At 49.1% G+C, this 10,000-nt stretch overlaps 1 protein-coding gene across 1 annotated transcript in view; it reads right to left on the bottom strand.

Annotated features, from left to right (window-relative positions):
- Positions 1 to 10,000, bottom strand: part of LOC135525824 (protein sidekick-1-like) — a 445,696-nt gene that overhangs the window by 60,004 nt on the left and 375,692 nt on the right. The window contains 1 exon segment of the mRNA XM_064953721.1: positions 8,436 to 8,630. Within this exon segment, the coding sequence (XP_064809793.1) occupies positions 8,436 to 8,630 (195 nt within the window).

Raw genomic sequence — 10,000 nt, 5'->3', positions numbered from 1 at the left:
AGAGAGACAGAGACAGAGACAGAAAGAGAGGTAGAGAGAGACAGAGACAGAGACAGAAAGAGACAGGGAGACAGAGACAGAGACAGAACAGAGAGGTAGGGAGAGACAGAGACAGAGACAGAAAGAGAGGTAGAGAGAGACAGAGACAAAGACAGACAGAGAGGTAGAGAGAGACAGAGACAGAGACAGAAAGAGGTAGGGAGACAGAGACAGAGACAGAAAGAGAGGTAGAGAGAGACAGACAGAAAGAGAGGTAGAGAGAGACAGAGACAGAGACAGAAGAGAGGTAGAGAGAGACAGAGACAGAGAGAGAAGAGGTGGTAGAGAGAGACAGAGACAGAGACAGAAAGAGAGGTAGAGAGAGACAGAGACAGACAGAGAAAGAGAGAGTAGAGAGAGACAGAGACAAAGACAGAAAGAGGTAGAGAGAGACAGAGACAGAGAGAGAAAGAGGTAGAGACAGTAGAGAGACAGACAGAGACAGAGACAGAAAGAGAGACAGAAGAGAGGGTAGGGAGAGACAGAGACAGAGACAGAAAGAGAGGTAGAGAGAGACAGAGACAGAGACAGAAAGAGGTAGAGAGAGACAGAGACAGAGACAGAAAGAGAGGTAGAGAGAGACAGAGACAGAGACAGAAAGAGAGGTAGAGAGAGACAGAGACAGAGACAGAAAGAGGTAGAGAGACAGAGACAGAGAGAGAAAGAGAGGTAGAGAACAGAGACAGGAGAGAGAGAGACAGAGACAGAGACAGAAAGAGAGGTAGAGAGAGACAGAGACAGAGAGAGAAAGAGAGGTAGAGAGAGACAGAGACAGAGAGAAAAGAGAGGTAGAGAGAGACAGAGACAGAGACAGAGAGAGAAGAGACAGAGGAGAGAGAGAGACAGAGACAGAGAGACAGAGATTTAACTGGCCATGTAAATAAAGTCTATTGAACTGAGAGACAGAGACAGAGAGAGAAAGAGAGGTAGGGAGAGACAGAGACAGAGAGACAGAGACAGAGACAGAAAGAGAGGTAGAGAGAGACAGAGACAGAGACAGAAAGAGAGGTAGAGGGAGACAGAGACAGAGACAGAAAGAGAGGTAGGGAGAGACAGAGACAGAGACAGAAAGAGAGGTAGAGAGAGACAGAGACAGAGACAGAAAGAGAGGTAGGGAGAGACAGAGACAGAGACAGAAAGAGAGGTAGAGAGAGACAGAGATAGAGAGAGAAAGAGAGGTAGAGAGAGACAGAGACGGAGACAGAAAGAGAGGTAGAGAGAGACAGAGACAGAAAGAGAGGTAGAGAGAGACAGAGACAGAGACAGAAAGAGAGGTAGAGAGAGACAGAGACAGAGAGAGAGAGAGAGTAGAGAGAGACAGACAGAGAGAGAAAGAGAGGTAGAGAGAGACAGACAGAGACAGAAAGAGGTAGAGAGAGACAGAGACAGAGACAGAGACAGAAAGAGAGGTAGAGAGAGACAGAGACAGAGAGAAAGAGAGGTAGAGAGACAGAGACAGAGAAAGAAAGAGAGGTAGAGAGAGACAGAGACAGAGAGAGAAGAGAGGTAGAGAGAGACAGAGACAGAGAGAGAAAGAGAGGTAGAGAGAGACAGAGACAGAGACAGAAAGAGAGGTAGAGAGAGACAGAGACAGAGAGAGAAAGAGAGGTAGAGAGAGACAGAGACAGAGACAGAAAGAGAGGTAGAGAGAGACAGAGACAGAGAGAGAAAGAGAGGTAGAGAGAGACAGAGACAGAGAGAGAAAGAGAGGTAGAGAGAGACAGAGACAGAGACAGAGACATGAAGAGAGGTAGAGAGAGACAGAGACAGAGAGAGAAAGAGAGGTAGAGAGAGACAGAGACAGAGACAGAAAGAGAGGTAGAGAGAGACAGAGACAGAGACAGAAAGAGAGGTAGGGAGAGACAGAGACAGAGACAGAAAGAGAGGTAGAGAGAGACAGAGACAGAGACAGAAAGAGAGGTAGAGAGAGACAGAGACAGAGAGAGAAAGAGAGGTAGAGAGAGACAGAGACAGAGACAGAAAGAGAGGTAGAGAGAGACAGAGACAGAGAGAGAAAGAGAGGTAGAGAGAGACAGAGACAGAGACAGAAAGAGAGGTAGAGAGAGACAGAGACAGAGAGAGAAAGAGAGGTAGAGAGAGACAGAGACAAAGACAGAAAGAGAGGTAGAGAGAGACAGAGACAGAGAGAGAAAGAGAGGTAGAGAGAGACAGAGACAAAGACAGAAAGAGAGGTAGAGAGAGACAGAGACAGAGACAGAAAGAGAGGTAGGGAGAGACAGAGACAGAGACAGAAAGAGAGGTAGAGAGAGACAGAGACAGAGACAGAGACAGAAAGAGAGGTAGAGAGAGACAGAGACAGAGAGAGAAAGAGAGGTAGAGAGAGACAGAGACAGAGACAGAAAGAGAGGTAGAGAGAGACAGAGACAGAGACAGAAAGAGAGGTAGAGAGAGACAGAGACAGAGAGAGAAAGAGAGGTAGAGAGAGACAGAGACAGAGACAGAAAGAGAGGTAGAGAGAGACAGAGACAGAGAGAGAAAGAGAGTAGAGAGAGACAGAGACACAGAGAGAAAGAGAGGTAGAGAGAGACAGAGACAGAGAGAGAAAGAGAGGTAGAGAGAGACAGAGACAGAGAGAGAAAGAGAGGTAGAGAGAGACAGAGACAGAGAGACAGAGATTTAACTGGCCATGTAAATAAAGTCTATTGAACTGAGAGACAGAGACAGAGAGAGAAAGAGAGGTAGGGAGAGACAGAGACAGAGAGACAGAGACAGAGACAGAAAGAGAGGTAGAGAGAGACAGAGACAGAGACAGAAAGAGAGGTAGAGGGAGACAGAGACAGAGACAGAAAGAGGGTAGGGAGAGACAGAGACAGAGACAGAAAGAGAGGTAGAGAGAGACAGAGACAGAAAGAGAGGTAGGGAGAGACAGAGACAGAGACAGAAAGAGAGGTAGAGAGAGACAGAGACAGAGAGAGAAAGAGAGGTAGAGAGAGACAGAGACAGAGACAGAAAGAGAGGTAGAGAGAGACAGAGACAGAGAGAGAAAGAGAGGTAGAGAGAGACAGAGACAAAGACAGAAAGAGAGGTAGAGAGAGACAGAGACAGAGAGAGAATGAGAGGTAGATAGAGACAGAGACAAAGACAGAAAGAGAGGTAGAGAGAGACAGAGACAGAGACAGAAAGAGAGGTAGGGAGAGACAGAGACAGAGACAGAAAGAGAGGTAGAGAGAGACAGAGACAGAGACAGAGACAGAAAGAGAGGTAGAGAGAGACAGAGACAGAGAGAGAAAGAGAGGTAGAGAGAGACAGAGACAGAGACAGAAAGAGAGGTAGAGAGAGACAGAGACAGAGACAGAAAGAGAGGTAGAGAGAGACAGAGACAGAGAGAGAAAGAGAGGTAGAGAGAGACAGAGACAGAGACAGAAAGAGAGTAGAGAGAGACAGAGACAGAGAGAAAGAGAGGTAGAGAGAGACAGAGACACAGAGAGAAAGAGAGGTAGAGAGAGACAGAGACAGAGAGAGAAAGAGAGGTAGAGAGAGACAGAGACAGAGAGAGAAAGAGAGGTAGAGAGAGACAGAGACAGAGAGACAGAGATTTAACTGGCCATGTAAATAAAGTCTATTGAACTGAGAGACAGAGACAGAGAGAGAAAGAGAGGTAGGGAGAGACAGAGACAGAGAGACAGAGACAGAGACAGAAAGAGAGGTAGAGAGAGACAGAGACAGAGACAGAAAGAGAGGTAGAGGGAGACAGAGACAGAGACAGAAAGAGAGGTAGGGAGAGACAGAGACAGAGACAGAAAGAGAGGTAGAGAGAGACAGAGACAGAAAGAGAGGTAGGGAGAGACAGAGACAGAGACAGAAAGAGAGGTAGAGAGAGACAGAGATAGAGAGAGAAAGAGAGGTAGAGAGAGACAGAGACGGAGACAGAAAGAGGTAGTAGAGAGAGACAGAGACAGAAAGAGAGGTAGAGAGAGACAGAGACAGAGACAGAAAGAGAGGTAGAGAGAGACAGAGACAGAGAGAGAAAGAGAGGTAGAGAGAGACAGACAGAGAGAGAAAGAGAGGTAGAGAGAGACAGACAGAGACAGAAAGAGAGGTAGAGAGAGACAGAGACAGAGACAGAAAGAGAGGTAGAGAGAGAAAGAGAGGTAGAGAGAGACAGAGACAGAGAGAGAAAGAGAGGTAGAGAGAGACAGAGACAGCGACAGAAAGAGAGGTAGAGAGAGACAGAGACAGAGAGAGAAAGAGAGGTAGAGAGAGACAGAGACAGAGACAGAAAGAGAGGTAGAGAGAGACAGAGACAGAGAGAGAAAGAGAGGTAGAGAGAGACAGAGACAGAGAGAGAAAGATAGGTAGAGAGAGACAGAGACAGAGACAGAAAGAGAGGTAGAGAGAGACAGAGACAGAGACAGAAAGAGAGGTAGAGAGAGACAGAGACAGAAAGAGAGGTAGAGAGAGACAGAGACAGAAAGAGAGGTAGAGAGAGACAGAGACAGAGAGAGAAAGAGAGGTAGAGAGAGACAGAGACAGCGACAGAAGAGAGAGGTAGAGAGAGACAGAGACAGAGAGAGAAGAGAGGTAGAGAGAGACAGAGACAGAGACAGAAAGAGAGGTAGAGAGAGACAGAGACAGAGAGAAAGAGAGGTAGAGAGAGACAGAGACAGAGAGAGAAAGAGAGGTAGAGAGAGACAGAGACAGAGACAGAGACAGAAAGAGAGGTAGAGAGAGACAGAGACAGAGAGAGAAAGAGAGGTAGAGAGAGACAGAGACAGAGAGAGAAAGAGAGGTAGAGAGAGACAGAGACAGAGACAGAAGAGGGTAGAGAGAGACAGAGACAGAGACAGAAGAGGTAGAGAGAGACAGAGACAGAAAGAGAGGTAGAGAGAGACAGAGACAGAAAGAGAGGTAGAGAGAGACAGAGACAGAGAGAGAAAGAGAGGTAGAGAGAGACAGAGACAGAGAGAGAAAGAGAGGTAGAGAGAGACAGAGACAGAGACAAAAAGAGAGGTAGAGAGAGACAGAGACAGAAAGAGAGGTAGAGAGAGACAGAGACAGAGAGAGAAGAGAGGTAGAGAGAGACAGAGACAGAGAGAGAAAGAGGTAGAGAGAGACAGAGACAGAGAGAGAAAGAGAGGTAGAGAGAGACAGAGACAGAGAGAGAAAGAGAGGTAGAGAGAGACAGAGACAGAAAGAGAGGTAGAGAGAGACAGAGACAGAGAGAGAAAGAGAGGTAGAGAGAGACAGAGACAGAAAGAGAGGTAGAGAGAGACAGAGACAGAGAGAGAGAGAGAGGTAGAGAGAGACAGAGACAGAGACAGAAAGAGAGGTAGAGAGAGACAGAGACAGAGAGACAGAGATTTATCTGGCCATGTAAATGAAGTCTATTGAACTGAGAGACAGAGAGAGGTATTATTCAGTGATCTCCATAGTCCGTTGATCCTTCAGCTTGTGTCTAAGCCCCCAACAGAGCAGAACTCTATCAGTTCAGCTGGTAGTGTCATGGAACAACAGAGCTTTGAGTCACACCACACTATAACCAATGGTGTGTGTGTTTGTGTGTTACCATATTACCAGCTGGCACATTTGGTTCCTTAGAAGTTGTGGGAACCCAGTCTGTGGCATTGTGTTGTGTCAAAGATAGATGACACAACACAACGCCACAGATGATGTCATAGATAGATGACACAACACAACGCCACAGATGATGTCATAGATAGATGACACAACACAACGCCACAGATGATGTCATAGATAGATGACACAACACAACGCCACAGATGATGTCATAGATAGATGACACAGCACAACGCCACAGATGATGTCATAGATAGATGACACAACGCCACAGATGATGTCATAGATAGATGGCACAACACAACGCCACAGATGATGACATAGATAGATGACACAACGCCACAGATGATGTCATAGATAGATGACACAGCACAACGCCACAGATGATGTCATAGATAGATGAGACAACGCCACAGATGATGTCATAGATAGATGACACAACGCCACAGATGATGTCATAGTCCTGGTGTTCATGTTGGTCCTGGTGTTCATATTGTGGTCCTGGTGTTCATATTGTGGTCCTGGTGTTCATGTTGGTCCTGGTGTTCATATTGGTCCTGGTGTTCATATTGGTCCTGGTGTTCATATTGGTCCTGGTGTTCATATTGGGTCCTGGTGTTCATATTGTGGTCCTGGTGTTCATGTTGGTCCTGGTGTTCATATTGGTCCTGGTGTTCATGTTGGTCCTGGTGTTCATATTGGTCCTGGTGTTCATGTTGGTCCTGGTGTTCATATTGGTCCTGGTGTTCATATTGGTCCTGGTGTTCATGTTGGTCCTGGTGTTCATATTGGTCCTGGTGTTCATATTGGGTCCTGGTGTTCATATTGTGGTCCTGGTGTTCATGTTGGTCCTGGTGTTCATATTGTGGTCCTGGTGTTCATATTGGGTCCTGGTGTTCATGTTGGTCCTGGTGTTCAGATTGTGGTCCTGGTGTTCATATTGGGGTGCTGGTGTTCATGTTGGTCCTGGTGTTCATGTTGGTCCTGGTGTTCATATTGTGGTCCTGGTGTTCATGTTGGTCCTGGTGTTCATGTTGGTCCTGGTGTTCATGTTGGTCCTGGTGTTCATAAGAGACACTGCCAAAGCGTTGTGTACACGTGTGTTATTCAACTAGGAACTGTTAAAAGGTTCACCGTGGTCGCTCAGCAAATCACATGTCTCTGTGCCAATCCATTGGTACAGGTAAAAGTGGACACACACACACACACACACACACACACACACACACACACACACACACACACACACACACACACACACACACACACACACACACACACACACACACACACACACACACACACACACACACACACACACACACACACAGTGACGGGGGGACTGCAGTGTAATTGTTTAATTTCAGATCGTTATCGATCTGACTGGTAATAAAATCCTCATTGATTCTCTCTCAACTTCATTAATCTGTTCCCCCTCTCCCTCCTCTCCCCTCTCAGTTTATAATGAGTAATGAAGCTCAGTTGGTAGAACAAGGTGCTATCTCAGTTCATAATGAGTAATATAGTAATGTAGTAATGTAGCTATCTCAGTTTATAATGAGTAATGTAGTAATGTAGTAATATAGCTATCTCAGTTTATAACGAGTAATGTAGTAATGTAGCTATCTCAGTTTATAATGAGTAATGTAGTAATGTAGTAATATAGCTATCTCAGTTTATAACGAGTAATGTAGTAATGTAACTATCTCAGTTTATAATGAGTAATGTAGTAATGTAGCTATCTCAGTTTATAATGAGTAATGTATCTCAGTTTATTATGAGTAATGCTTTATAATGTGAACTCTGTGTCTCTGTTTCTCTGTGTCCTGTGTCTCTGTCTCTCTGTCTCTGTGTCTCTGTGTACTGTCTCTGTGTCCTGTGTCTCTGTCTGTGTCTCTGTGTACTGTGTACTGTGTCTCTGTGTCTCTGTCTCTGTGTACTGTGTCTCTGTGTCTCTGTCTCTGTGTCTCTGTGTACTGTGTCTCTGTGTCCTGTGTCTCTGTGTACTGGGTCTCTGTGTCTGTGTCTCTGTGTCTCTGTGTACTGTGTCTCTGTGTCTCTGTGTCTCTGTGTCTCTGTGTCTCTGTCTCTGTGTCTCTGTGTACTGTGTCTCTGTGTCTCTGTCTCTGTGTCTCTGTGTACTGTGTCTCTGTGTCTCTGTGTATCTGTGTACTGTGTCTCTGTGTACTGTGTCTCTGTGTCTGTGTACTCTGTCTCTGTGTCCTGTGTCTCTGTATCTCTGTGTCTCTGTGTACTGTGTCTCTGTGTCTCTGTGTCTCTGTGTACTGTGTCTCTGTCTACTGTGTCTCTGTGTCTCTGTATCTCTGTGTCTCTGTCTACTGTGTCCTGTGTCTCTGTGTCTCTGTGTCCTGTGTCTCTGTCTGTGTCTCTGTCTACTGTGTCTCTGTCTCTGTGTCTCTGTGTACTGTGTCTCTGTATCTCTGTCTCTGTCTGTGTCTCTGTCTACTGTGTCTCTGTCTGTGTCTCTGTGTACTGTGTCTCTGTCTCTGTGTCTCTGTCTCTGTGTCCTGTGTCTCTGTGTACTGGGTCTCTGTGTCTCTGTCTCTGTGTCTCTGTCTCTGTGTCTCTGTGTACTGTGTCTCTGTGTCTGTGTCTCTGTGTCTCTGTGTACTGTGTCTCTGTGTCTCTGTGTATCTGTGTACTGTGTCTCTGTGTACTGTGTCTCTGTGTACTGTGTACTCTGTCTCTGTGTCCTGTGTCTCTGTGTCTCTGTGTACTGTGTCTCTGTATCTCTGTGTACTGTATTTCTGTGTTTTTGTGTCTCTGTGTCTCTGTATCTCTGTGTCTCTGTGTCTCTGTGTACTGTTTCTCTGTGTACTGTGGTGTGTGTCTCTTACCTCTGCGTTCGGTGGTGATAACTACAGCTTCCTCAGCTCTGCCCCATCCCTGAGAGGTCCGAGCGGTCAACTTGAACACATAGGCCTGGTCTCCGGTCAAACCGCTGACTGTAAACTGACGCGCGGTCGACCCCACCTCCACCGTAGTGAAACGCAGGGGGTCGCCGGCATCCAGACGGTACGCTATCTGATAACCTATGAGAGGGATGGAGGGGAGGGAGGGAGGGGGAAGAGGGAGGACGGCAGGGAGGAGGAGATATGGAGGGGGAGGAGAGGGATGGAGGGAGGAGAGGGAGAGGAGGAGGAGGGAGGGGGGAGGGAGGGAGGGGGAAGAGGGAGGACGGCAGGGAGGGGAGGAGAAAAGTGAGGAGGAGGTATGGAGGGGGAAGAGAGGGGTGGAGGGAGGAGAGGGAGAGGAGGAGGAGGGAGGGGGAGGGAGGGAGGGGGAAGAGGGAGGGACGGCGGGAGGAGGAGAGAGAGAAGTGAGGAGGAGATATGGAGGGGGAAGAGAGGGATGGAGGGAGGAGAGGGAGAGGAGGGAGGGAGAGGAGGGAGGGAGGGAGGGGGAAGAGGGAGGACGGCAGGGAGGAGGAGAGAGAAGTGAGGAGGAGATATGGAGGGGGAAGAGAGGGATGGAGGGAGGAGAGGGAGAGGAGGGAGGGGAGGGGGGAGGGAGGGAGGGACGGCGGGGAGGAGGAGAGAGAAGTGAGGAGGAGATATGGAGGGGGAAGAGAGGGATGGAGGGAGGAGAGGGGAGAGGAGGGAGGGAGAGGAGGGAGGGAGGGAGGGGGAAGAGGGGAGGACGGCAGGGAGGAGGAGAGAGAGAAGTGAGGAGGGAGATATGGAGGGGGAAGAGAGGGATGGAGGGAGGAGAGGGAGAGGAGGGAGGGGGAGGGGGGGGGAGGGAGGGACGGGCGGGGAGGAGGAGAGAGAAGTGAGGGAGGAGATATGGAGGGGGAAGAGAGGGATGGAGGGAGGAGAGGGAGAGGAGGGAGGGGGGGAGGGGGAGGGAGGGAGGGGGAAGAGGGAGGGACGGCAGGGAGGAGGAGAGAGAAGTGAGGAGGAGATATGGGGGGAAGAGAGGGATGGAGAGGGAGAGGGAGAGGAGGAGGAGGGAGGGGGAGGGAGGAGGGAGGGAGGGACGGCGGGGAGGAGGAGAGAGAAGTGAGGAGGAGGTATGGAGGGGAAGAGAGAGGGGTAGAGGGAGGGAGAGGGAGAGGGAGGAGGAGGAAGAGTGGGGACGGGCGGGGAGGAGGGGAGAGAGAGAGTGAGGAGGAGGTATGGGGGGAAGAGAGGGATGGAGGGAGGAGAGGGAGAGGAGGAGGAGGGAGGGGGAGGGAGGGAGGGGGAAGAGGGAGGACGGCGGGGAGGAGGAGAGAAGTGAGGAGGAGATATGGAGGGGAAGAGAGGGATGGAGGGAGGAGAGGGAGAGGGAGGGAGGAGGAGGGAGGGAAGAGAGGGGTAGAGGGAGGAGAGGGAGAGGAGGAGGAGGAGGAGGAGGGAGGGGGAAGAGAGGGGGTGGAGGGAGGAGAGGGAGAGGAGGAGGAGGGGGAGGGAGGGAGGGG

The sequence above is a fragment of the Oncorhynchus masou genome, chromosome 5, assembly GCF_036934945.1.
Source record: "Oncorhynchus masou masou isolate Uvic2021 chromosome 5, UVic_Omas_1.1, whole genome shotgun sequence".
Lineage (NCBI taxonomy): Eukaryota > Metazoa > Chordata > Actinopteri > Salmoniformes > Salmonidae > Oncorhynchus > Oncorhynchus masou.
This window is presented reverse-complemented; position numbering and strand designations above follow the sequence as displayed.